At 42.1% G+C, this 27,893-nt stretch overlaps 1 protein-coding gene across 6 annotated transcripts; it reads left to right on the top strand.

Annotated features, from left to right (window-relative positions):
• Positions 1–3,024: 3,024 nt before the first annotated feature.
• fam131ab (family with sequence similarity 131 member Ab) lies at positions 3,025–26,388 on the top strand. 6 transcript variants are annotated; one of them, XM_020708333.3, is made up of 6 exons: positions 3,045–3,507; positions 7,419–7,558; positions 12,667–12,760; positions 12,843–13,025; positions 20,028–20,159; positions 22,150–26,388. In XM_020708333.3, exons 3-6 carry the CDS (start codon positions 12,691–12,693, stop codon positions 22,803–22,805), a joined length of 1,041 nt encoding a protein of 346 aa, XP_020563992.1. In that variant the 5' UTR covers positions 3,045–3,507; positions 7,419–7,558; positions 12,667–12,690; the 3' UTR covers positions 22,806–26,388. The 6 variants fall into 6 exon arrangements, with proteins under 6 accessions (XP_011480966.1, XP_011480967.1, XP_020563992.1 ...); XM_020708331.3 differs by having other exon boundaries at positions 3,045–3,626; XM_011482664.4 differs by lacking the exon at positions 7,419–7,558 and having other exon boundaries at positions 3,025–3,507.
• The last annotated feature ends 1,505 nt before the right edge of the window (positions 26,389–27,893 follow it).

The raw sequence follows: 27,893 nt of genomic DNA, 5'->3' as shown, positions 1-27,893 counted from the left end.
CCACCCTTACATTGACGTGTTCTCCCTACCATGACAAAGGTGGATAAAGGTGGAAAGATTTCATGTAATCCATAGACACCAGTGAAGATCACAAATCATTGAAGAAAAAAGGTTCAGAGCACTGTCTAGTGGGTCTAGATCAGCGTTTTTCAACCTTTTCTGAGCCACGGCACACTTTAACCTTAAAAAAAATCCCGCGGCACACCAGCATCCAAAAATTTAAAAAAAGGAGAAACTCATAGTCTATTTTGATCTACAGCCCCTCCACAATCTCACATGCATTTTTGAGATAATTGTTGCAGAAAAAGCTGGAAACTGCAGCTGTTTTTTTCTAAAAGATGCAATAAAAGTCAAGTTAGAAGATTTAAAAACAGTTTGATGTGTGTTCGTTGGTTTCAAGACGTTTAACAACAGATCTCCTTATGCGCTGTCACTCTCACAACCCAATGCATCATGGGAGATGTAGTGCATGAAACGGCAAAAGATCGCTTTTCGGAGCTTCATTGTTTTGTTCACTTGTTCCACGGTCTGACACCGGATTCTGTGGAAAGCTACACCGCTAAAGACGAGCTTTAGCTGGTATTTTTGTTAGAACTGAGCGACTTTACGAGCTAAATCGGGACAAGGAAGTGAAGACTTTAAGCACTTCTGATTGGTCAGACCGATGACATGTGATTAAGCCCCTCAAGAATGATTGGTGGAGACAGTCAAAGGGACGGGACTTTTCCCAAATACAGCCGAAGGTGCAGCTGAATCGCGTCATTCTTATTAAAATGTCTTTAATAAAATAAAATAAACGCAAAGAAAAAGTATTTTACGATCTTTTATATTCCTAACTCCTCAGTGTTTTATCAGGGCCTGTTTGGATGAACACAGAGCTCAATCCTGGAGATGGGAAATTTTTTTGATCAGTTAATGAGGGCAATTTCCCGCGGCACACTTGACCATCTCCCACGGCACACTAGTGTGCCGCGGCACACTGGTTGAAAAACACTGGTCTAGATGACCTCATTCCCAATGTTAAAGTGCTTAGGATAGCACAAGGGTTAAAGGTCAGCAGAATGTCATTTCACTGGGACATAAAAATTAAACTAGTGATTTTGACATCATACGTAAGATGTTTTTTTCCAGATTTTCAGTATTTTTAGAAATTACAGAATAATGTCAGTTAAAATATTAATACATTCATATTCCTGCATGTTTTTACAGAAGTTGAGAGAAAATCTGTTTCCTTGAGTTATAATAAGTCAAACAGTATCTCAAAATTAGAATACATTTACTCATTTTTTAAAGGGTAATCAAACCTGAAACATTCTCTTCCAGTCTGTCTCTCTGAAAAGTTTCAGGTTTTTCGTCTGATTAACCCTTGTGCTATCCTAGGCACTGTAACGTTGGGAGTTGGGTCATCTAGACCTCACTAGACAGTGCTCCGAACCTTTTTTCTTCAATGATTTGTGATCTCCACTGGTGTCCATGGATTACATGAAATCTTTCCACCTTTATCCACCTTTGTCATGGTAGGAAGAACACGTCAAAGAAAGGGTGGGGTCATCTAAGATAGCACAAGGGTTAAAAAATGCTGATGTCTTAACGCGCAGACTGCTCAAAAGCTTTAGGGTCACGTGGCTTCCTGAGCAACAGGATCCTCGTGGTTTCCACTGCTGCTGCGCTACAACTGTCCTTTGGGTGGTGCTAGAGCATCAAATACTGCCACCAATGGAACTGCCGCAACCTCAACAAAGTATGAAACGAGAGAGCGCGCTGCGGGAGGAGAGGACCAGCGGGTTTACATCATCTGAAGTCAGAGAGGAGAGAAGATGAAATCTGCACAAAATAAAAGCAAACAAAAACTGTTTTTGTTGCTCTCTGAAGTTTATAATGTTTTAAAGTTAAAAACATGTTTGGCTGCAGAAAAACCCAAGTGGAAAATTATGAAGTTTAGAAATAGCTTTGATTTTCTAGAAGGCCTTCTTTGCTCAAGCGCGTCCCCGGGGTTCGCATTTACGCACGCGGCGTGGTTACGCTCCTCTGGCTGGTAATAGAGGTTGAACTGTTTGAGCATTTTCCACAAACCTCAGCCCGCGAAAAATGGGACAGAAAAACTGCAAAGATAACAGCCGTCTCCAGATATCAATGTTGCTGCAGTTCTGTTGGAAAACCAGACTGTCATCTAGAATCCCACGGACGGATTACGGAGAGCTGCAGATGATTTCACTGAGACTTTACTGATATAAATTGTCCTCATTGAAGGATGCATTTCCTTGAATTATTAGTGCAGCCCCCACGGAGCTCCCACCTGCTCTCTTTTTGAGATCTGAAATGAGTGCATGCTCCACAGGCGATAACACGCGCAGTAGGGGGGCGGCCTTGTGGGTCAGCCGCTCTGCAGGTCTATGTTTAGATTTCTGGTGGGCGAGAAGAGAGGCGCTGAGGACCAGGATGGTTCGGTGCCAGGCCGTTAAAGGGGGATCACACCTGCTAATTTAAATGCCCATCCTTCTGCCGGTCTCTGATATAAAACAGGTTAGAGTTGACCGTGATTTTTGTCTTGAAAGACAAAATCGTGTCTATTGTTGGATGCTGAAGCTGTGAGGTCATGAATAGCCTGCAGCACTGCGCTGCATGGAGCATGAAGGAGGTTCTGATGTCCTACAACTCCCCGGACGTTGAGAAAATGTGTCACTTTGCCCACCCGTGTTCCCTGTCACACCACCTTGCTTGCAGGATAAAGTGTGGCATATTTCCTCAAACATGGCATAAGGCGCAGGACCTCTCCAAGGTTTCGAACCCTTCCATGTCTCTGCGCCTCACGGACCTGTTGAATTGTGCAGAATATTTCTCGTTTTCTTTATGAAAGCTGGAAAAGATGAGCGGAACAGTACAGTTGCTCCTCCTCTGCGTGGACCTTTCAGCTCCTCCCTGCTTCTCACACCCCCAGTGAGGGAGGGCACGGCAGCCAATCATGTTCCCACATCAATAGGAGATTGTCAGTGGGCGGAAACTCCGTCTTGGTTGTATATAAAGGGAAACGCGTGGGATGTCTTGGCTGCAAAAGTTCGGCTGAAATGACTACATCCTAACCGGTCAGAAGGAGGGGAGCACGAGGCGAGTATCTGTGATCCTTGTTGACCGTGAGGCGTGGCCCCAACAGGCGGGTAATGAGTTGAATCCTGAGACTTTTACACCCCCCTCCCCACGCCGCCATGGGCATCCGCGCTTCCGCCGCAGCCTCGGAGCGGAGCGCTGTTCACCTGCTGTGGTGTTGAAGCAGCAACGGAACTGCGCGCTGTCACAGACTGACGGGGGAAGCACAGAGAACTGCCTAAAAAAGCGCGTGCGCATGGATCTGAAACCAGTCAATGCGTAGAAAGACACAAACATTGGAAGGATGGATCGACTCCCCCCCGCCCTCGGTCTCGATGCCGAGGTCTGAGCACCCCGCCTCGCACCGGAACTCAGCGCAGCTTCCACAGTTGAGGAGGGCGACCGAGGCTTCCGATCACTGAGGTACGCGCTGCATCTCATGCACGAGGATAAATGGGGGAGGCAGTTGAATAGATTGCGCTCCTAGAGAGGGTTTTTATGCTGAAGGACGATGGGCTGCATCAGCTCCAAAGCGCCTGTTGGTAAGATCTCATTTAACTTGCTCTCCCGAAAAAACTTGAAGGAAGCCTGTTTTTCTTTATTTAGCAATTATTTTGCTGCAGCCTTCGGCAGGGGAGGGGGGTGCTTGCAGTGCACAGCATGATGTGCCTGAAATGATGTCCAAACAACAGTTTTGCTGCCTCAGAGGGCAGACGTGCCATCCTCTCCAAATGCGACTGAAGCAGTCTTCTGTTGCAGTGGGACGGTGTGCACGTGGGTAGAGGGGCGCGCGTGCTGCCGTTGTGGTTTGGATGAGTTAAGGGGCAGGGATCTGCAGCCTAAACATCGCGATGCGACGAGAATGCCAAGAAGGTTTTTGGTGAACACGCCAGTCAGACTGAGGCGCTTTTGACTGCGCGCTTAGATTCGCGGCGTGACGCCTCAGCCCGACACCATGGTTCTGACCGCGCTGACACACTTTAGCTGCAAGGTAGGGAGAGCTCCTTCTTCTGCTCTACAGCACTGCAAAAATATTAACGTCATATACGACTGTTTGTTCAGCTACAGGCCACTCTGTCCACACGTGAGCATTGTGTGCGTGCGTGGCATCTTCAAGCCTTTCAGCACCAAACAGGCGCTATTGTTGCGTTTGCGCGTTCACACCTTCATATGTCCCCCTACCCCAACAATTGACGCGCGATTCCCAGTCGAGGCACAGCTGGACCGACATTCCTCTGCAACCAGTGGGTCAAATCCTGACCCACATCCATCGAACCCATCCTCACCCGCAGACATGGTGGCTGCATTTACGTCAATCTGAGCTCCGATCCATCAGTTTTGCGCTCGCAGGTCACCGCATGTTAACGGATCTCCTGTCACTTATGGCGCCTTCTCTCCTTCTCCTTGCCGCGGAGTGCGTAAATGACATGGCCCGCGGACTCATATAGGCTGAAGCGCCTGTTTCCACGCAGGCTGACAACAGCCACCTGTTTCTCATCTTTACCCCGAAGCTTCGTGCTAAGTGGGCACTCTTGACCTATTGCGCCAATTCGTTTAGCGCACCCCCCCCCCCCCCCCCTCCAGCAAACAGTCACGGAGGAAAAAGGGTAAACGGCGGCGGTCTCTGCATCTGCAGTTTCCACGACAACAGAAACTACAAGGACGAGAATCGGTGCGAGCGAGTAAGAGCCAGGCACGCGCGTGCAATTAGCGGTAAAGCCTAAATACACAAAACGCGAAGACGATTTTGCTGGGAGAGGAGGCGCCGCTGCGTTTGACGGAAACAAGGAGATTAATTAAGATAAACAGGTATGGAACAAAACGACGCGCGAATGGAGAACATCCGCTTCACAGGCCTTTCACGGAAATGCGCATCAAGTTTCAGGCTAAACGTGTCCGTCCGCAGAACGTGCGTTAATTACCATTTACATAGAGCGTCCTACAGCGCAGCACACTTAAGTCAAAGCTTGTAAGTGACGGGGTGGGGCGTTCTCCTCTTATTATTAGACTCTAAAATTATCGCAGCCTCTTTTCCACTGATGAGGAAGGACACACCGGAGGCGGAGAAGCTTCCCTCCTCCTCACACTTTGAAGGTCTGGACAGCTCACGCGCACAGCAGGGCTCAGGTAACCGTCACATTCTGGAAACGAGGTGCCAAGCGGACAAAGCAGGCGCGCTGTTCCCTCCTCTGAACAATACTTCCCGGGAGCAGAGATCCACGCACACATTGCGCGCGGGGCACCCGATCCCATCACACCGAGTTAAACCGCACGTATTGAATTCGCCCGGAGGGGTGGGGGGTGGGGGGTGGTGGACACCTGAGCTCTGCTAAATGAGGAGTGTGAGCGGCGGGGGGAGGGGGACTTTGAAACTGTAGTATTAGTTTTGGAGACTGGCGCGAGCTGCTAATCGAGCGAGTTGTTCTTTTCAAAGACGGTAACCAGACACGCGTCCCCGAGAGGAAAGAGGAGCCAGACGCTGACATTTAGAGACCCACCTTCTAATCTCGTTTTGAAAATCTGGTTTGAAGAGTGGCGCGCACGCGCTGGATGCTCGTGATCTCGTGTCTGACCGGAGCTGTCCGCGTTCTGAAACGTTCTCGGTCGGTTGCTGGTTAAATGCACCTTTGGTCCAGAGGAGGGCGAGGGCGGCTAACGCACGTGCCTGAAGATGGTTTGGTGACATCTGTGATGTTTAGCAGGAAGCTTCGGATCAGGAGGAGGCATATGTGGAATGATGGGACAGGTGCATGGTGCATGTTATTCTGGAATTTTCTCTGCTTCCTCTCAACAACGGAAGCAGCTTCACCTTCAACCCCAGATCAGAGAGTTTGGTGGAATATGGAGGAGAACACCTGAAGCCACGCAGGGACTTTCTGTTTCGATCAGAAGTTTATCTATTTGTTTACATGAACGTTTTACATCAAACCTGCAAAGTAGCAGAAAACAGGTGGAGGTAGTTGGAAAAGAAAGTAAAGAAATAAAAACTATTTAGTTTAAAACTCTAAAACATCAACCTTCTCTTAATCTTTTGGAGGAGAATGCTTTTTTTTATTCGCAGAGAAAGAAAAAGGTCTGGACTGAGCTGTAAAATATGAGCAGCTGATGGTACCACATTAAGGTTATGAATTAATTACCTTAAGGCAAGTGCTGTTTCACAAACTTAAGACCAGACAAACACCACCTTTATCTGTAAAACAGGTTCAGTCATCGTGCAGTGAAAATCAAATAACACTGAGAAACGTGCACTGAATTAAAACAAAAACCTTCATCCCATCTAACAAATCCATACATTTCAAAGTTACTTCCTGATTAGAAATCTAAAAAAACTACTTCTGTTTTTTCAATGTGTCTTTAACCCTTGTGCTATCTTAGATGACCCCACCCTTACATTGACGTGTTCTCCTTACCATGACAAAGGTGGATAAAGGTGGAAAAATTTCATGTAATTCATGGACACCAGTGAAGATCACAAATCATTGAAGAAAAAAGGTTCAACGCACTGTGTAGTGGGTCTATATGACCCAACTCCCAAGGTTAAAGTGCCTACAGCACAAGGGTTACGGACATCATGCAGCCCATAAACTGATGTCTGTGCATTTCTTTTGTTAATCTCATACAACAGTGGGTGCACATTTCTCTCAGGATGGACCTGCTCTGACACAAAATACAACAACAATCTCATAATTTACATTTCTCATGCTGCTTCCAGCAATACATGGAAAGCTAAAATGAGCTGTTTTTAGTTTGAAATGTTAGTAAAATTAAAACAAAAACACTGAGAGGATAATTCTTTCTATGATAGTAAAAACAAATTAACTGCAAGAACTTTGAGTTTCCATTTCCCAGACTTTCTGAACGGGGGTTGTTGTGAAAACTGCTCGGGTTTCTGGCAGAACTGCATGGAAAGCATGGCTTTAAGAGCTCATGAAAGTGGACCGTCGCACTGAACTTTGGAGTTATCTCACTACAAACCCCACAATAAAGGGGGCAGAAAACTTCCCAGGTGAAGCTGGATATTCCCCTGGAACCAGGCTGGATGAGCTCTATCTGTTCTGTGCTGAAGTCCTTTTTAAAATCCAACTTCAATTAATATTTTAGTTGATATTAGCCATCTCTTTACTTACATAGTTGTTATTTTAGGATCAGAGTGCAGTGAGATAAGACAACATCACATTTTTACTGTCATGCTGCTGTGCGGGAGTACGGCCAGAGGCATGGGTTAGCATGGCCGTTGCACTGGTGGCTATAGAGCACTAACTGTCTTTGGAGAGTTGGTGCAGTCCAAAGCAGCCGCGAGCTCAAACCTTCCTGTGGATCTCTTCCTCCGACAGTTGCGGTTGATGGTTCTTTGCGTGTGGACTGGAGTGCGCCGAGCTCCGTTTCTGATCTCTCTCTTTTGGGGAACACGCAAACCTGCTTGAGGAACAGACTGATTTTGGCAGAACCTTGGGGTACACTGGACTTCAGTGAGGTGCTTCTGATACACTAAAGTGTGAATCATTTTTCATTTCAATGATAAATCTGTAAATTCAGGCTTTGATTTGTTGCTGAGAAGAAGTGAAACCTGTTGGTCTTCTTTATTGTCCATGCATTGTTGTTCTTGGATGAATCAGAAGTCGTTGGCCTTAAGAACCTTTTTGCCTGAGGGCAGTTCATCCGTTACTTCACATGTGTTACGCTCAAGGACCAGACAAAACTGACAGTCTGTTTTTCACCATATGACATAACTTTCTCAGCCCTGTGAGTTTAATTATTACCTTGTTAATCAAGACATCCAAGTCGATAGTGTGCATTGCAGCTGCAGGGGAAGGTCCTCCTGAATTTTACCCTACATTAATTGCAGCAAGTTGTTCTCTTGTTATTTACACGCCACACAGCATAATTATTCATTAATTTGAAGAAGCCTAAATAGAACATCAGAGTTGGCTCTGGTTTTTTAAGAGAACACGTCCGACTGTGCAGCACTCGAAACTCGCTTTTGGTGAAAACGAAGAGGTTGGTTTAGCAGACACACACATGAGAGGTGAAGTTTCATTTTTTTTTTCTTTCATCTTCTCCTCATCTTCAGGGCAGTGGCTCTACCAGTCATGAAAATGCATTTAAAATCCCACATTTCAGCCACACCAGTGAGCTCACACTATTCCTAACTCTGAACTCTACAGAGGTTAGATCAGGTTCACCATCCTTTATGTCATTTTAACACAAAGCCAAGTCATGGTTCTTAAACCAGCAGAAGCATTTTGGCTGCAGCTGTTGTATGAAGTAATATTTCTGCCACTATGTTACACATAAAACCTTCTAAGTTGCAAATGAAAATATTCCATATTTGCTTTTCAAATGCTTTTTGCTTTGAAAACTTTTTTTTTGCTGTCAAAAATGTTGAAAGCAGATATTTAATATTTTCATTTGCAACTTAGAAAGTTTTGTGTGCAGCGTGGTGGCATAAATATCAATCCATAGACTTAATACCTTAACAGGTAAAACACAACCCAAAAATGATTACTTTACCTCTTTTTTTCTTTTGCTAAACATGGAGCAGAAAGTAAGTGGATGCTTGTTTTTTTGTCAAAGCAGCAGTGATAGGAATAATAAGCGTAGCTTCTCTTCCATGATTTCACACCCTCTGAGTGTCAATCTAATGTGCAACAGTGACGCAGCAGCGTCGAAGAGATCCCTTCTAGAATGCAAACCCTCACTCTTTGATGTCGAACAGTGACCGCAGAGGCTGACACGTTGCCTGCTTTCCTCCTGAGCTCACTGCAGCTCTAGTGGAAACAATCTCTAATTCAGAAATCCCCAAAAATAAAATCTTAATTTTTCACAGTGTTTTCAAAATTGAAACAAAACAGAAGGAACCAAATCAGATGGAGAAGAAGCCAAAAAACACATGGAGGAGCCTCTGATCTTGGTGCTCATCTGACGTCATCTGCATTATTCACGCAAACACGCGTTGAGGATTTGTTCCTTGGCGACTGGTTGCCATGGAAATGATCCAACTGAGGAAAATTTAACATGGACCACAAGTGAAAACAGGGTAAAAAAAAAAGCAATGAGTGACAGAAATGCGGTGGTGGTGGGGGTGTTCGTTTTTTTTCCATACGCAGATTTGGATCCAGTCTATTCAAGTTACTCAGCTTTTCATGGCTTGCAGCTGATTTCAAGAGAAAAGGCCTCTGAAAACAGATTTTCTGTCGATGTTTGTCAAAACAAAAACCGAAAAAGGGACATTTGATCCAATCCGATCAGTTTTTGATCTATTCTCAAAGAGAGCCTGTGGTCTTTTAAATTATGATTACGGTAAGCTGTTTTTAGCCATGTTTAAAAAACTTGTCGTTTTCTAGGACTAGAGGTAGTAGTTGATCAGAAATTACCGGTGCAACAAAGTGGTGAGCAATATTGGAGCCATCCAGCCGTGCAGTTTTGAGTCAGATTCCAGCTCAGAGCCGGGAGACCAAGACTTACCTGGATCTAGTTGTCTGCAAGTGGACACATCCGAATGGAGCAGAGCAAGGAGCTTGTGGCCCACCCAGCACGTTTTCTACATCACAAATACAATCTTTTTTTTCCAAAAAAAGCTTAATTTTCTTTATACATGTCCTCCATCATGAGAAAATGCCACAAGAACATGTTAAAAACACCAAAATCCCAATTTTCATTGTGTCAGTGACACTTCACATCTGATATCTGATTTCACACTGATTAGTCTTCAAACCACATAAATGAGCAGAACTTAGTTCCTGTGGAGAACCTGGAGTTCTTTGGGTCAGCTAAGTAACAAAAACAGATTTTATTTTATTTTTGTTCAGTTCAACTAACATTATTGCAAACATTATTTGCAAAAATAATGTCAACAAGGATGAGATGTTAGACTAACTAACGTAATTGTTCTGTTGGTTGTTTAATTTCCTTTAATGCTTTTGGTTGCTCAGCTTCATTGATTTAAATACCAAACCCTAACAAAGTTATTACATTTTGGTGCAGGTTCCTGCTTTAAGGGCTCCAGAGCTGAAGTCCAAACACTGTAGATGGGCCCTTCAAAATAAGTGAAGCATTTTAATGTGAAAGTGTACTTTCTAATGGACACAAATGCTAAAGTCTGGAGTGAGTTCAGCTTTTGTGTTCTGCAGACTGAAGCCTGATTAGCTTTTAAATCTACACATTATTTTAAAGATTCTGTTTCCATTAGTGAGCTGTTTCTAGACCTAAACGTCTGACGGAGCAGTTCACCTCTGGAAGGTTTCTGACTTTAACATCAACATTCTGATGATGAAAGAACAATTTAGCAATCAAAAGGCTTCCAGGTTGGAAAATGATGATATATTTGATGAGAAGAGAGTCGTGTTTTCACTTTCTTCTACAGCCAATGTAAAGTCAAAGAAGGAACAGCAAATCTGTGAGAAAATCTGGCATCCAATAACAAAATCCAAGCGCGCTTTCAAGAACTTCACAGCACTTATAGGCTCAACCTCCTAATAATATTTCCAACACAGCAAAAGTTATCTTTCGGCTTGGTTAAAAAGATGAATGAAAGATGGAGAAAGCAGCTTCAGAAGTGTCAAACAGGATAAAACGGGAGAGCATGAAATCCTTCCACACCAGATTAGAATGATTTGTGGGGGCAGAGGAGAAAAAAAACAGAAAGCTGAGCTGTGGGTGGACAGCATCAAGTGGCTGTTATCAGATTTTTAATTAAAGGCCAAGACAATTTATCATCTCAGCACTCCTTGAGGGGACGTGTCACATCTCCTCCAGATTATCCTTGCTCAGATCTGTGAGCTGCTCAGCGGCACCGAAGGATTATCAAGCTTTGCTGCTGAAGCCGATGCGCTCCAATCCTGAAGAGGGGATTCGTATTTCTGGGGTCTGTTTGACAAATATCTGTGTTGGTTATTTGGGTTGAATTTTTTGCTGTTTTTATCAGGAAAAGAAATTCAGTTGACTGTTACTTTGATTACCTAACATAGTGTATCTTTTTTGCGTTTAAATGCATTCCAGGATGTAATTAAGAAAGCAAAGGTGTCGTGATGTGTTTACAGATGATCAGAATATTGTGCCACAAAGTCAATCCTTACACCGAGATCAGAAGGATAATTTCTCTTTCATGGAGGCCTGGAGAGCCAGAGCGGTCAGATCTGTGGTCAGATCTGGTGTGGTCAGATCTGGTGTGGTCAGATCTGGTGTGGTCAGATCTGGTGTGGTCAGATCTGGTGTGCAGATGGAACAATGAAAGGAGAGACGAGGGAAAGCTCACAACTACACTCACAAGCTGATTGAAAACATAACCTACAAAACATATAACCAGTCTTTGGATGGATCTTATGGCCTTCAATGGTTTTATTCCTGAAAATTTAAATTATTTACTGCTCTACTGATTCTTCCCATCAACAGCAGGTCACTAAAATTACTATTTCTTTTGCTTGTGTGTGATTAATAAATAAAGCAATGGATGTTAGCTGGAGAGTCCTACAGTGAGCTTCACCAACCAGTTGCTGAATCAGCCTAAATGCTGCAAACAAAAACATTTTGTATTTTATAAATAGCAAATGGTGTATACCTGTATTGCACTTTTCTACCTTCTCAGAAGACCCAAAATGCTTTGCAGTGACAGTCCCATTCACACACACATTCACACACTGATGGCGGCTCTGCTGCCAAACACTAGTGCCAACCATCCACCAGAGGAAAGGTGGGGTTTAGTGTCTTGCCCAAGGACACTTCGACATGTGGGCAGGCAAGGCAAGAATCAAACCTGCAATCCTCCGACCATAGGTGGACTGCCCTAAGGCACATCTTACAGTCAGCATGGAAATGTTGACAATGAAAGTCTTTACATGAGAGCTATTAAACTGATTTAAACTGAATTTACAGTCTGTGGGTACTTTACCACACTCCAGGAAGGACTTTGGGTTTTTGAAAATACTTAAAACTTTAAATATTTCACACAAATTAAAATGAAATAATTAAGATAATAAAAACTTTCATTTTGTAATAGATCTTTCGTTTTTTCGTTTTCACAATGAAGTAATGAATAATTTGATCATTTTATTATTTTATTCCAAAGGTCGATATAAAACCCTCAATAAAGGAAATATTTTACAGTTTTAAAAGTTTTGAAAAGTAAACTTTTTCTTTATTTCAACCAAGAATTGTTTCTTTTGCTTTAATTTTAAGTTTTGTTGCTTTAGAATCTCTTTGTCTGTATATAAAGCTTTTAAAATTTGCTCCTTCTGAAAGGTTCTACACAGATAAAGCTGCCTTGCTGCTTAGGGACTACTTGGTTGAAAAGTGGTTTATCTTGCATAGTGATTAACGTAGAGACAAAAATCACAAACTGTTTTCAGAAAACCGGACAAATTGAGTGACCTTCTGCATTTCGTTGCAGGTTGAAGTTAGACTGTGTAAATAGAAAATCCTCTGGTTTTCAAGGCTGTGTGGAGAACAGCAAAGTGATAAAGTGACAAAAGGAATCTCCTTTCCTCTAAAGTCCGTCCTGGGCTTTTCTGTGACTCATGCATTCAGCTCTCCCACATTCAGTGGGTTATGAAGGAGCCACTCTCATTGATTTCTTTATCGTTTCAGGTGAATGTTGATGACACTATTGAAATGTTACCAAAATCAAGAAGAGCTCTTACCATTCAAGAGATTGCTGCATTAGCGCGATCCTCCCTGCATGGTGAGTGAAGCATTTGATGCAGACATCTTCACTGAAGCTGAAATAATTTGCTGCAGCATGACACCTGACATGTGCCACGCAGGTATTTCACAGGTTGTAAAGGACCATGTGACAAAACCCACAGCCATGGCTCAAGGCAGAGTGGCCCATTTGATAGAGTGGAAGGGGTGGTGCAAGCCGATGGACACTGCAACAGCCCTGGAGTCAGACTTCAACTCCTACTCTGACCTCACGGAGGGAGAACAGGAAGCTCGCTTTGCTGCCGGTAAGAATGTCTAGTTGTTCTATAGTTTATCCTTTTAAATGAAACCGTCTGTGTTCCTTGGTATTCAGGATCACAAGAAGGATTTTTCTAAACCCCAGTTGACACAAAACTGAAAAAAACGACTCATATGTCTAAAGGAATTAGATAAAAAGATTTGGGTGGGATAAAAAAAATGTTAAATAGAAATAGCATTCTTTATTTTGAGGAACCAAAAGGCTGCATAGATGTCTTCGTCCTTCAGTTTCTCCTTTTAGGAGGCACGACAATGAATCAGCTGCCTCCATCTAGCTTTCTTCTCTGCATCTCACTGACTCCCATCAACCACCCTTATGTCCTCCATCTCTACATCCATGAGCCTCTTCTTTGGCCCTCCTCTTGCCTGCAGCTCCAATGTCATCCCCCACTGTTCCTCCTCTTAATATGTCCAAACCATCTCCATCTGCTTCTATGCATTTATCTAATAAACATCTACCATGATTTGTTTCTCTGATGGATTCATTTCTGAACCTATCCATAGTCATTCCCAAAGAGAACTTTAAAAAAAAAATTTTTTTTAGACATATTAATAAATATTGCTTGAAAGGGAGTGGAAGGAAGCGAACTTATATATTCCCACCCCGTTATACTATAACCATTTTATTACATGATTTATCAATATCCGGTCCCAGTTTTTATCAGACAGAATTAAAAATCATAAGATATCGATAGAGGACATGACAAAGATGAATTACTTAAGTATTACGTCAAAAATAACTATTTTAGAAATCAACATGGCAAATGCAGATCAGTCATCTGAAATATATGCAGATTATGTTACTTATAAAAGCCATTCATATGAATAAAACATAATACTATATCAGTAAAGTAGACACAACACTGTTTCAGGAATTTTCATAGCAAAATTTCATCAAGTATCTAAAGTTAAAAACATGTGCAAAATTATGCTACATTAGGAAAGATTTTTGAATCAATTTATCAATTTTCGGAGAAAGTGAAGTAATATCATTAAAAGTCAATCAATTTAACAATTTTCAATAAGTGATTAATCATTTGTTTTACTTTTTTTAATATTTTTTTTTGTATTTTTATTTATTTTTTTATAATAAAATAATGCTGTAGGGGAAAAGTAAAAAGGGTCCATAACTGTCGATTGTCCAAGGTTGGTATTTCTTCTTTTACTGATAACAGCCGTTCTTCTGGGTTCAAAGCAGAGTTAATAGTTCTCTTCGATGTTATGTCTGCAGACATTAGATTCAGGTCCATATCCTTCTTCAGCTGATATCAGCTGCGGTGAAAGTTGAGGTCAAGTTGTCTGCAGGTCAGAACTCTGCTGTTATTCAGGTTACGTCAGACATACAGAGAGAGTGATGAATCCACGTGTCATATTTCTTGAAATTATGTGGCTCTTTGGTTTATTACTCCACGTTGTTTCAGACGACCGTGATTAAACACTTCTCAAAGTCTTTCATGGTGTTCACAACCAGAACCTTGGACCGGTCCTCTGGACCGAGCGGTTTCACGTAAATCCTGCAGCCTTTAACCCAAGTGTTCTCAATCTGCTTACGCTTCCTGAGAAGCCGTGCATGTTTGAGATTTCAGCATTCCTTCTGGTCAGATGGTCGTTCAGATAAGCAGCCGAACCTTTCAGTTGTTTCCTTTGGGTCATCAAAGCTAGCTTGTGTTTGTGATTCACAAACCTGATGAGGATCGCTGGTTTATCCGTCTCCTTTCTCCTGGGGAGCAGGTGGCAGGTCTCGATGGTATTGAGATCCAGGGAAATCCTTTTAGATGTGAGAAATGAATGTATTTGCTGCTCCAAAGACTCTGCACCGATCTCCGTATTAGCACTGCTAGCTACGCTAGCGCTAGCATTAGCAGTGCTTGCTCCTGCTGTCAGTTTCGCTCGAGACTTGATCGGTACTCCAGTGAGAATGACATTATTCATCCTTACTTGCTGTTCCACATCGTCCAGTCTTTTCTCCAGAATCTCGACCCGGTTTTCTCGCTGCTCGTTTTGAGCCCGAAATCTTCGGAACTCTTCCATCATTTCCCAAAGTGGCGTTAGCTTAGCCGACACTTGTTCCATAAAACTTTTCAGCGTTTCTTGAATAATGTCAAGAGTCTTTTTGAGGTCTTCGTATTCCTGGGGTTTCTTCGGGGGCATGGTCAGCTCTCTTTTTTGGGGAAAATCAACCTTTTAAGTAATTTGAAGATAGTTGTATTCGCAGAGAGGCACGCCACGCGTCCTGCTGTGTAGCCCGGAACCTTGACATCTTCACCTCTGCTACCTCCAGGTCTGTTCCTGTCCCTCCATCAGTCTCCAACAACATGGCTGCTCTCACCCAAGTCTTCTACACTTTTCCTTTCATTCTTGATGAATCCATAAAGACATAGCTTTATTAATTTGTGTTATATCTTTAATATATTTGATAAAAACAAACTGTAAATATTTGATGAGTTTAAAAAATGATGTTACCTTATACAATCATCATCATAATGGACAGAAGATAACATGTCCATCCAGAAAGCTGAGAAAAACTTCATTTTGAAAAGGTGTTTATTTTGTTTTATTGCACAGATCTTCTAACTTGTTAAACCTAACCAAGGCTTTTCATGTTGTATTTGCCATAGGGATATATGGTGTTTGATGGTGGTTAATGGATTATTGCTTAATGTTTCTATACAGCAGTGAAAGTGTTACAAATGTTTCTTTTTATTTGAAGCAAAAAATAAAAGAAAACAGGCAATCATGAGTCAAAAAGGGTGGAAACGTACAGAAGCGACATAGTTTGAACCCTTGTAATGTGACTTTAATAACCACACTTTGACATCCTCCAGGTTGTGTTCTCAGACTTAACCAAATTCTGCCAGAGCTCATTATGATGACAAACCACCAATCTTACAGCCTCCTTCTTATACCTCATTAGACGTAGGAAGCAGCTTGACAGGCTGGAAAATGGGGACGCAGCTTTAAACAGGCAGAAATCATGAATTACCTTTTAACGTAAAATACGGCCAGCTTGACTGAACGCTTATTTTTTTTTTTCTGCAAAGACGTAGAAACCATCTGTATGACAGTTAACATACTCAAACAGAGAGCATTTGTCCTGGCCTCTAACTGCCCCACTTCTCATGCGATTGCAGTTGAAGGTCTGTCTCTAAGAACCTTAACCTACAACTCACCTGAGTCCTCTGACAGTTACTGACTCCTCATCTCACACACTCTTTTCATTCCCTTCTGACCCTTTAATACTTATCTTTCTGTCCCTGCCTCTCCACTCTGTTTCTATGATACATTCCTTTAGTCTATGTCCTTCCTGCCAATTTCCATCCACCCTTCTGCTCACCCCCTGCAATGCAGACTCTCAAGGTTAATTTGAATAGTGAGGTTTTGTCCCGGCTAGTGCCACCATGACTGAGCAATTTTCCTGTCAGCCTCCTCTTCCTCTTCACAGAAATTCACTCTTCTCAAACTATTATCGTGTTAATGTTCTCGCTCAGTGACCGTCCAAAAAGTTTCTTCTTTAGTAAAGTTCCCATCAATTAAACCAGCGATCTGTTGCACGGCAAGCTGCCTCCTCATGGATCAAAGATAAAAGGTGTTGTGTTCTTACAGCTGCAGTGGTGAGTAACATTATATGAACTCAGATGATATTAGGAGTCTACTCATTGCACAAAATTCCTTCATACATCTGACCCTGGAGTTTGGTTTGTCTTGTTCTTGAGCTCGAATGGTGTGCCCACTAGCAGAAGTGGGCCATTATTACTGATGCCTGGACTACAGTCTGGTATGGTTGTACTGTGAGTACAAAACAAGACAGGGAGTGTCAGTTGTTTAACAATGCATCCAAACTCACCATCCAATGGTCCTTAATATAGAACAAATCAGGCTTGGATTTTAAAAACTCTTCAAACATGATAACAGCAAAGAGTGACATGTCTCCTGAAGGAGGAAACACATCCATCCTCTGTGCAGGTGTTCATACATTGTACAGAGGAACTGTGCCAGGGCACAGAAGGTAAATGTTCTGGTTTGCTTGGAGCCAGGGGACAGTGAGTTGGCAACCCTGTGTCGTAGTTTTCATCATGATTGTTGCTCATTTTGTGCTTGAAATCTTTAGTGATTTTTAGATACATTGATATTATGTATATGATGTGTTGCCATGAAAACTCCAAATAAATAGTTAATAGGTTTTACGGAGCCATAATGACAACAAAGCTATGCTCTTCAAAGCAAGGTGGCATGGCAGCTCATATAGAGAATATAGGTCTAAATGTAAACTATCCTCCATTGATCACGGTTGCCATGGTTACATCAATAAAGGGATATCTTATGTCTTATATCTCATGGGTGTCTTAAAAAAGCTAAAGGTGCCCATTAACATTTTATTAGCAATATTTTACATTTTAGTGCATATTATGCTGCGTATATCACGAGTTAAACCTGTCAGAGTTTTCTATCAAAGGTAATCTAAAAACCTTGACTCAATGTTGGTTCTAATACAAGTATTTTCCCCTCTTAAACAGGTCTCTATAGAGTCAGTGTTTGTTTAGATTGCTGCATGCATAATATACTGTTATTCAACAGTTCACTAAAAACAGAACTCATACAGGACTTCCGACACCCACCATCTTCCTTGGTAAGCAAAGTTAAGAAAAAAATCTAAGTGGAGTTTAAAAAAAAAGATTTTACCAGAACCAATTGAACTGGTTAGTTCAAAAGGGGCCCAAGTCCACAATTTTTCAAAATAGAGATATTCTATGTTCTGTGGTCTATCTGATTATGTGCAAAAAAGTCCCAAGTCCGTTGTAATGTATTGACTATGCTTGACATTTAAAATGCATTAGGTGCAAAATTCCTGGACTTGGGCCTCTCTTGCATGGGTTTTGCTTTATCCCATAGATGGCAGCACTAGTTATCCAATATGGCAGCGCCCCTGTTTAATTCAAGAAGGGCCCAAGTCTAGAGACTTTAGTTTGCAAGTCCTCTGAAATTATAAAAGTGAGGTGCTTCATATTATAGCATTTGTAAGCTATGAACTGGTGCTAAATCTGGGTAAAGTATTACCGTAATCATTTGGTGTAGCCTCCCTTTAAGCTATGCAATGAAAATAATTTCCTGGAAAAACAAACCTCTTGGACTTGGGCCCCTTTTGAACCAACCGATTCAATTGAAAACTTGCATCAAAAAAAGTGACACAGTGCAGTGGTTAGTGTTCTTCCCTCACAGCAAGAAGGCCCCGTTTCAAGTCCCGGCTGGAGGACCTGAAACAATGGGGGACCTTTCTGTGTGGAGTTTGCATGTTCTCCCCATGTATGGGGTTTCTCTGGGGCCACCTACCAAAAACATGATTCAAAGGTTAATTGGTTACTCTGAATTGTCCAAAAGTGTGAATGTTAGCGTGCATAGATGTGTGATTGTGGCTCTGCAACAGACCAACAATCTGTCCAGGGAGACCCCAGCCTTCGCCCGCAAGTGGCCGGTGACCCTGAATGGGAACAAATGGATTAGAAGATGAATGAAAATTATATATGGATGAATGAACTGCATAAAAAAAGCCTGCTTGGCATCACATGAAAACATGAATGAAAAATATTTAGGGAATAGTTGCTGTAGGTAAATGATAGATTTCTTCTTTTGTCTGAAAATACAAGAGTTTCAAAGGAATCTTAGACGGTGCCGTCTGTGGGATGGTTAGTCTGTATTTGTTAGGAGAGTTTAGGACTCAGCAACTGTAAAAGTTGAATGAGAGCATTGATCTTTCTCTGCAAGACGACATATGAATACTGAGCACTGACCACAGTCAGAGAAGGAGAGATGGCTAAGGAAACAGGAGAGACGTTTGAATGAGGATGACTGAGAAAAACGAGAGGACTCCGGTGAGTTTAGAGACATTTATTGATAGAGACAATTGAAAAAAAAGGTTAGACTTTAACGGAGGAATACAAAGCAGGTGGATGATGGGATATAGAGAGTGAGGGGGGGGGGGGGGGGGGCAGAGCTACTTAAAAGAAATGCAAGAGGGAGACTAAGACTCTGATTAACCAGCTGACAATGATTGGAGCGGATTGCTCTGCAGGTCTCTGTAGGTTATTGGTTTATGTACGAGTCATCCCACACATGCATACATGCAAACACACACAGCCACATGCTACACACACACACACACACACACACACACACAAACACACACAAGCATTCCCACAGAATAGACAGGTGCTCTTGACTTGTTTGAGTTAGATGAGAATGACCAGAAATGACTAGCAGCTTGTATAGTTTTAAATGTGAATAAAGATAACTTAATTGATAAATTCTTGTTTTCATTTTAGTTTTCTTGTCCTTGTTTGTTGTTTTTGTGTTTGAAGTGTTTTGTTCTAGTTTATATTATAACCAGGCCTTCATCAGTCTGCAGTGACACCAATTTAGGGCTCATCGTCCACCTTTGTTCCTGTGAGACATTAGACATTCCTGAATGTCCTCACTATCAACACACTAGCATGTCTCTTCATATTAAGGTCAATAATTTCTCTTCGTGGTTAAACTGGCTCTGTCGTATTCTGTTTGCAGAGATGAGAGAAATCTTTGCTCATAAAAAAGATTTCAAACTTCCCTCGATTTGTTGATTTATTGAGAGGTTGGGGAAAAGTGTGTTTCAAATTCAAATTCTCTTTAAAAGAATCACAACAACTAAAAGCTGACATGTCTTCCTAGTGCCTCCTCCACCTGACAGCTCCACCTCCTGTAGCAGGAGTTCCAGTCTGTGTCTGAGCCCCCTCAAATGATGACGTTTGCTTTCTGACAAACGATGCCTGAAGAGCTTTGACTGCAAAGCAAATGTTGACCGTGTCCAGTCTAATGTGTGCACTGTTCCTCAGGTCTGTCAAAGAGCAGCTGCATGGCGTTGGGGAACAGTGCTATCTGGCGCCTCCTTGTTACCATGTCAACCATGTAATTGCTTGTGTGCGTGTGTAGCTCATACCCTTGTGTGTGTGTGTTTGCAGGTGTTGCAGAGCAGTTTGCCATTGCAGAGGCTAAGCTGAGGGCTTGGTCCTCCGTGGACGGAGACGAGTCCAACGATGACTCATACGATGAAGACTTTCTGCCTGCCAACGACCCCACCACACAGAGCACTGGTAAACACCCAACAACTAAATCGTATGTATTGATCTGCAGCGCGCTGCACACCTTCCTTCTTCAGCCATATCTCTTTCTCTTCAAATAAGCCTCTCATTGTCCCAGTGCCCTAGTTGTCGTCCTCTAATGACATTTTTTTTCCTGTGTGCAATTTGATACCCCTGCTGCAAGTTTAATATAATTTCCTTTGCTGCAAAGCCAGCATCTGTGTGATTGGGGTATAAATACACACTGTCTTTGGCCCCAGCAGTCTGTGTGTATGAGTGTGTACTGCAGCTTTCATTCTGATTGCACACAACAACAAATAGTCGCTCCTGCAGCCAAGAACGTTCAGCTCATTGTGGTGGTTCCTCTGCCGTCACACTCAGCTCTGGTTTTTATCTGTTGGAGGAAACCAGGGGTTTGACATGTTCTCTTGTGATCTGACGCTTTATAAATAAACTAAATGGAGTCGCTGAGATTTCACTGAGCTCTATGTGTCTTCATGAAGTGTGAGCTCAGTCAGAGACACTGACAAACCCTCGTCTTTATGACCCAGTAGAGCTCCAGGAGTTTTATGGCTATAAATTATTTCTGAACTTCCTCTTTTCATGAACAGAATAATTAATTCCCTTTAATTTAGTTTTTGCTTGTTCCTAAAGCTGTTTTATTAACCCAGTGTGATCTGATGCTGTGATTGTGGTGTTTAATTGTCAAATATACTTTAGGATTATCTAAAGCAAGGCATTTAACCCTCACCCACATCCAGACAGCTTTGTTAGTTCCATTTAACACATTCTAATTTGTTTCATTTAAAGTATTTGATCTTTTTTCCATTTTTTTTGTTTTTATTTTATAAACAATTTTTATTTATTTATTTACTTTGTTCAATTTTTTTATTCTACTGAATTTAAAATAAGACAACAAAAAGATTGCTTCTTGAGTAAAGATAAAATACCTATCCTCAAATCGAATAAAACTTTATATAAAAAGCACTTTTCATATAAAGGTAACACAAAGTGCTTAACATAATATAACATTTTCAATTTAAAAAACAAAAGCAAAAAAATAAAAATAAATAAAAAGTGTAAGGCTACAATATAAATAGAAATCTGACTTGATGCTGAACCCAGAAGAATCCAGACGCATTTTTTCTTAAAAATAAAATTATGTGCATTTTTTACCACAAACCAAATAGACCATAGAATCCAATTCTGATATTTTTCTGTCACACTGATATCACCATTGGTTCTTTTGGGTTAATTTGGGAATTGACCTGTCCACACCAGCGACTCCCGATCAGAGCGAGGAGCCAAACCCGGACGATCCCACTGTAACTTTTCACTGAGGAGACTTCATCCCTGGTGTGGAGGATCCATCTGAGTAAAATGCTGGAATTAAAACAAATGGAAAAAGATTAAAACACATTAAAGCTAAAGTATAAACCTTAATGGATAGGTATAAATCCCCAAAAGCAAAATAAATGAATAAATAAATATCAAATAAAATAATAAAAAAAAGTAAATTAAAAAGTATGACTACATAAAATAATGTACATCTCAAATAAAAATCCCTTAAATTTCAGTGAAAAACCAAAATAAAAAAGTAAACTTTATTTTTCTTAGCTGAAGTTATTTCTTTTGTGGTAATTCTTGTGGAAACCATTTTGTGTACAACTTAAATTTCATTTAATCAGTAGTATTTTTCAAGAATAAAAATATATATAAATGAGATTAAATTAATATTTAATGAATGAAAGAAATATTTAATTAATTTTCTGCTAAAGAATTGACAGGATTTGCAGCTTTGTGTGTAAAATGACGGTTTCGAATATTTCTTTATACTAGTTCAAGCTAACATCAGAGCCACGCTCACATTGGTGCTCTGGAGATGTTCTAATAGTAAACAAAAATCAGATAAAAAAATTGTTTCACAAACAAAAATAAGTGTCCTTTCTTGTTGCCTTTTTTCTCAGGACTTCCCGCTCATGGTTTGTTTCATGTCTTCTAGATGTGTCCTCCTACCCCCCTTACTTGAAGGATCTGATCCACTCCCAGCTTTGTCAGCACCTGGGCTTGTGGGGGACCCTCTCTGAAAGTGGGGTAGGGGTAGGAGATGGTGGTTGCAGCCGGGAGCCGTCCCCCACGGCGGGCTCTCCGGACACACTGTGCTCCAGCATGTGCAGCCTTGATGAGCAGCACCCCCTGCTGCGTGACCTGGGGGGACACCGTGTCCCCCACTCCAATGCTGCTGAGCTTGCTGCCAAGATCCTGTCGGCGCTCCACGGAGGGGAGGAGCTGCTGGCCCGCCTTCAGAGGGTGGGGCAGAGTGGGCCTGGTGGGGGAGAGAACGGTTTCCATAACCTGGGAGGGGGCACAAGGCAAGCACAAGGCTGCAGGCCCTGTGGGGGTCAGGACTCCCCTTGCTACTCCATGTCTTACTCCGAGACGTACCTGTCACCTGGGGAGGACGACGACGCTCCATGCAAGGACTATCAGAGCACCATGTGCCAGGTGGAGGCAGAGGGCAATGAAGTGGAGCACCCGTCTGGCTATGATCCCAGCCGGAGGGTGTCTGACGTGGCCTCTTCTGGTGTGGTTTCCCTGGATGAAGAGGATTTTGAAGAGGAGCTGGAGGAGAGGGCGGGGCAGCCAAACAACCAGTGACTCCAGCAAACAAAGGGTTAATGTCGTCTTCTGAAATTTGAAAACTCTCCATGTCTAAAAAAACAGAACCTCCTACATTGGCGGTGGTTCCCCCTCTGACTGACTATCCGTCTTTGCCTTACTGGTGGTTTCAGCTCCTCCCTCCTCCTGTTTCGTCCTCCCACAAATCTACACTGTTTGCTTTGAAGGCGTCCAAACAATCTTTTTGATCGGAGCGCAAACGCTGGACTCAATACAGCAACTCACCCCCTGAGTTGTTGATTTAAATCCCACCCTAAATTCCTAAATCCTAAACAGAATCAGAAGGACGGAGAGTTTGGACTCTGACTTATCGATGCATGTATTCTGCAAGCGCAGGAATGACCTGGTCTGGAACAAGAAGTGTAATCTCAGCTATGCTGTATTACTACCCCTGTCAATGCCCCCCTTGGAGGGCAGGTTGACACTGCATCCTGGCACCTGCCCTATATCCTGCATAATTCCCTCTCTCCTTTGCAAGAGACTACTTTGCATCCTTCTGGGCATGGCTTGCTGAGAATGCCAAACTATTTAACCCTGTCACGACTGAGTAGAAGCAAGTGCTGGAATGTCAGGAAAGTGACAGGAAGTGGTTTGTATTTTAAAAAAAGGGTTTGTGACAGAAATGATATGCTTTTATTGTACTAGTTTTCTATCATTCAAACATGTCGTCGTTCAAGTGACATTGTTATGGTTGAAACCTGTCATAATGACACTCAGTCCCAGATGTTCTGTGGACTTCTGAGTGGAAGACAAAAAGTTGCTTGTCTTGGAAGTGAAAACTTTCAGAAACTTCTGACAAAAAATACAGAATGTTCCTGAAGTGATCCTTTGGTGAGAAATGTTTGGCATGGAGCATCATAGGATGAAAAGACAACAAGAGTTTTTTTCCTGTGAACACATACAGTGCATTGGAGATTTTTCTATATTTTTGTATGAGTCGTCTTGCTTTGATCTCTTTGCCTATGCGGCATGCCAGTGAATGTGGTTTTTTGCACGAAGCTAATGTGGCTGTAGATTTCTCCTTTTCTTTGTTATCACTGTGTGATATAGTTACTGGGAAAACAAAAAAACAACAAATGTGAACAAAAAAGTTTTTTTTTCTTCCATTTTTTTCCAAACAGGATACTGTGATATGCTTAGTTATTTCCATATTTCCTTTAATCTAATTTTTCAGAATGCTCTTAGTTCGTTTCCCTTCTAGACGTTTGCTTCTGTTTCTCTGTTATTCTTCCTTTAATGTGATGCTTTTGCAGAAGGGCATGTTTATGTGCCCCATACAGAATCTCCCATCTCCATAGCGACGTGTGGAGAACGATTAAAATTCTCCCACTGATGGTTCATACAACTCAGGTAATCCACTTGGTCCTGTGCACCCCCACCCCCCACACATGCATGAGTCCTGCTCATTGTCCATGTGTGTTTGCACATGTTTGTGGGATGTTGTGAGGGTAAGTCATCATTTTCTGTGAATAATTAAAGTACAGGTTTAACGCCATGTCTTTTAGTAAAAGCCTCAACAAGACAGTTTGTGTTTTGACATTTTCTGAAGTTGTGTGTCTGCACTGTAAGATGTCAGCAAGCAGCTAAAGCTTGCATTTTCATTCCAAAACCCATCCAATGCAGCGATTCCCTTTAAAACATTGTCAGGTGTAGCTATATATTGGTTTAATTGGGACTGGAGGTTTAAATAAAAACCAGAAAATGCACACAGAACGCAGGAAAGGATGGCAGTTTCTGATGCAAACAGAGAACATAGTTTACTACAGTTGACGAGGGGAAAAGACAGTGACAACTCAGGGGGAACAAATGAAGCTGTGCCTTTCATGCATCACCTCTGACCTCCCTAGTTGCATTCCAATCATCATCATCCTCCATGGTGTCACTGAGGCCACAGCTTGGCCTTTTTACACCTTTCTGATCATCATGAGGGGCAAGGGGGGCAGATAAACATGCCAGCGTGGGTCGGATGGAGCCATCAAAAATCCCTGTTGCGTCTGCTGCGAGTTTGCTCCTGCTGCAGCTAGCCGCAGGTTACCGCAGGGCGCTTTGCGTCATTGTCCTTTCGGCTGACATTAAGATCCCGGCAGTGCAAGGAGAGGTTGGGCTTTTGTTTGGGTGAGGTGACGCAGGCATGCCTTTGTTGGCTGACTCCCTCCTCCATTTATCAGCTCTCTCCGTCCACCTCTGTGCTTTTTTTTTTTTTTTTCTGTCAATATGAATGTCTTCATCCTCTTCTGTGTGCTCAGAAAAGTGGTCACACTTGTGAAAGGATGTTGTCCGTCATCCTTCTGAATCCTTAACTCCTTTCGCTCTTTGAAAGTCAGCCCAACCACGTCATAAATCAAAGTCTTTGGTGACTTTATGGACTTCCTAACTGTCTCCATGGGAATGTTTCATCCTTGTGGGAATAGATATCAAACATGTCCCACTGACAGCCTGATGAATGTTTCCCTTCTGTATCCCTCCATCAGTGTGCTGTCATCCCCTGCTCTCCTCCTCCAGTGTCTTTGTGTTTGTCTCCATCTTTCCCCCCACAGGGGACTTATTACATAACTAAGAGGACATTTGTGCGCTACCTTTGCCCAAAGGCTATTAGCCTGGGATTGTAAAACTTGCTGATGATCAGGAGATGTTGTCTCCTGTCTGTCTGTCTCTTTTCTTTACATTCCCTTTGGTTCCCCGGTTCTTTTACAGCCAGCAGTTTCTCAGTGACAGCTTCTGTCCCAGAAGGCTCCCTGCCCTCTTTGTTTCCATGCTCCTTTTTCTGTTGAAATGATTGATGATTTGTTAGCCTAATAGGCACAGAAAAACTTGCTGTGCTTGACTCAGGCAGACGTCTTTAGATGGAAACACGCTCTGACATTTGCATGGATGTGTGCATGCTCATGGGCAGGGTATTTAGTTTATTTTGTGTCCAGACACCGGACTCTTATCAGAGAGAAGTGCTTCAGGTTCCGCATGTGCATGTGTGTGTCAGGAGGCCCCAGTGCTATAAAAAGACATCAAAACATCTGTCCCACAGCGTCAAGGCAGGAGGGCGTATGAATATTTAGCTGGTGGAAGCGCTACTGTCACCCTACAACCTACTTAGCATTTTAGAACAACCCAGCTGGGCCAGGACACAACCCCATCCCATCACCGTTCAGTGAAAAAAACTGTGAAGGTGTGTGAATATGTGCTGGAAATGAACCCCAACAATACCTGCATAGAGACTTGGGCTGATGGTTGGAGGCTGATGGTTGGGGCAGCTCTCACAGGGAGGAGTCTCACAAAGCCATACTACTAACCCAACAGAGACAAAGAGGCTGCAAACAAGAGGCAGAGAAGCTTAAATGAATGTATTGTTTCATCCAGTCTCTCAGAGGGTCAGCATCAGTCACTCCTCCTACTCAAAACCATTCCTGTCTTTTCTCCTCCTTTTTTATTGAAACATGTTTTTCCTCTTTTGGTGAATGTTATTATTTGAATATTATGTCCTTGGATTAGAAAAATAAATCATTGTTTGCTGCCTCTGATATCATTTCGAGGTAATAAATTATTGGTATTGTTTGCAAAAAACAAAGTTTCTGTTTTTTTTCCACCTTGTGCAGAGTCGTGGAGGATTACAAACAACACATTGATGTGAGATGGTTAAGTAATTTTAGTGCTTTCAACACCATTTTAGTTTTATGGACACAGACTATAAACCCATCATGTTGTTATTGCAGCATCGCGGCGAGGAGGGACGTTTTGAGCAGGAACAACTAAATGAACACATGAACCTTTAGAAGAACAAAACTAAAGAAAAGTGTTTGTTTGGGGCAGTAATGAAAAATACAGATCTAAAGAATCCCATTATTTTTTAATTCATCCACCTATCCAGATTTGTCCTATGGAGACGATCAGGGTTGTTGGAGCCAATCTCAGCTACTTTGGGGTAAATGCAAGGACACCCTGAACCCTTCACAAGTCTATTTTAAATCAACATGTAAGGGTAAGTAAGGGTGAAGTAGGTGAGATGCAGGTGTGTTGTATGAAATTTTCAATTTTCCACCCCCCCAATTCCTGGTGTTCACACTGGACTGGCGCTGGCTGATGCGAGTGCATGTTCGCCACCTAGAGGCTTAGTGCGAAACGTCGAAGCAGAGAAAATCTCACGAATCTTGCCTCCAGGCTTTTTCTTTCACATCTCTATTCTGATATATGAAAGACTTGGTGCCATATAATTCTAGCCGCACACAAACCACAATTAGTCATTTTTTCTCTATAATCAATTTTCAAACGATTGGCACGTTTTAAAAAGGACCCTACTCAGACTTAGCTACCAAATCTGAGTCTCTTATTGGTCAAAGTTTGACCTGTTTTTACTTTCAAAGCGTGTTCAATGATTTTGTACGGTTGTAGGAACTTGGGTAGGGATTTGTGAATGAGGAAGCCTGAAAGCACATTTACATAGACTTTTCATTGGAATTGATCACATGAATGTGCGTTTCTAAAGGGTGTGAATGAGGAAATTAAACAATCAGAGTATAGTTTGTGTGGACATCATACAGCCATCCATTGGGCACCTATGCATCACGTGCACAAACTGTGCATGCAACATTCACAGGAGCCAGTACTCACACCTTACTAACAACAAGAGTGAGGCGTAAGGACACTGTATGACAGCATCACTTATGCATCATGCGTGTAACTTATATTAGCCTTGTAAATACTTCATAATAAACTTATCGCGGACAATTATGGTAGGTTCCATTTTCATGACGTCCCTTGAGGTGGCCGTACAAGCCTCAAGGGAACTGCAAGACACAGCTGCGCTCCTCTTAACCCTAGAACACATTTGCTATGAAAAGTTACACCATCACTTTTGCCGGGTAATTTTTACCTAATGTAATATACCTAACAAAAAGCACTTGTTATAAAAAATACATCAAAACATGACAACACATGATAAACTAGAGTAGTTTTCTTCTATTTAAAACTATCATATCAGTAACAAAATGAAAAAGAAAAACATGGAGAAAATATGCTCTAAAATAACTGAAAAATTAGGAATTTGAGAACAAAAGATTTCTAAAAAAATAATAA

Source organism: Oryzias latipes, chromosome 13 (genome assembly GCF_053564925.1).
Source record: "Oryzias latipes strain Hd-rR chromosome 13, Olatipes_Hd-rR_3.1".
In the NCBI taxonomy this organism is placed as follows: Eukaryota; Metazoa; Chordata; class Actinopteri; order Beloniformes; family Adrianichthyidae; genus Oryzias; species Oryzias latipes.
Note: the sequence above shows the minus strand (reverse complement) of the source record. Positions and strands in the feature narration are given on the sequence as shown.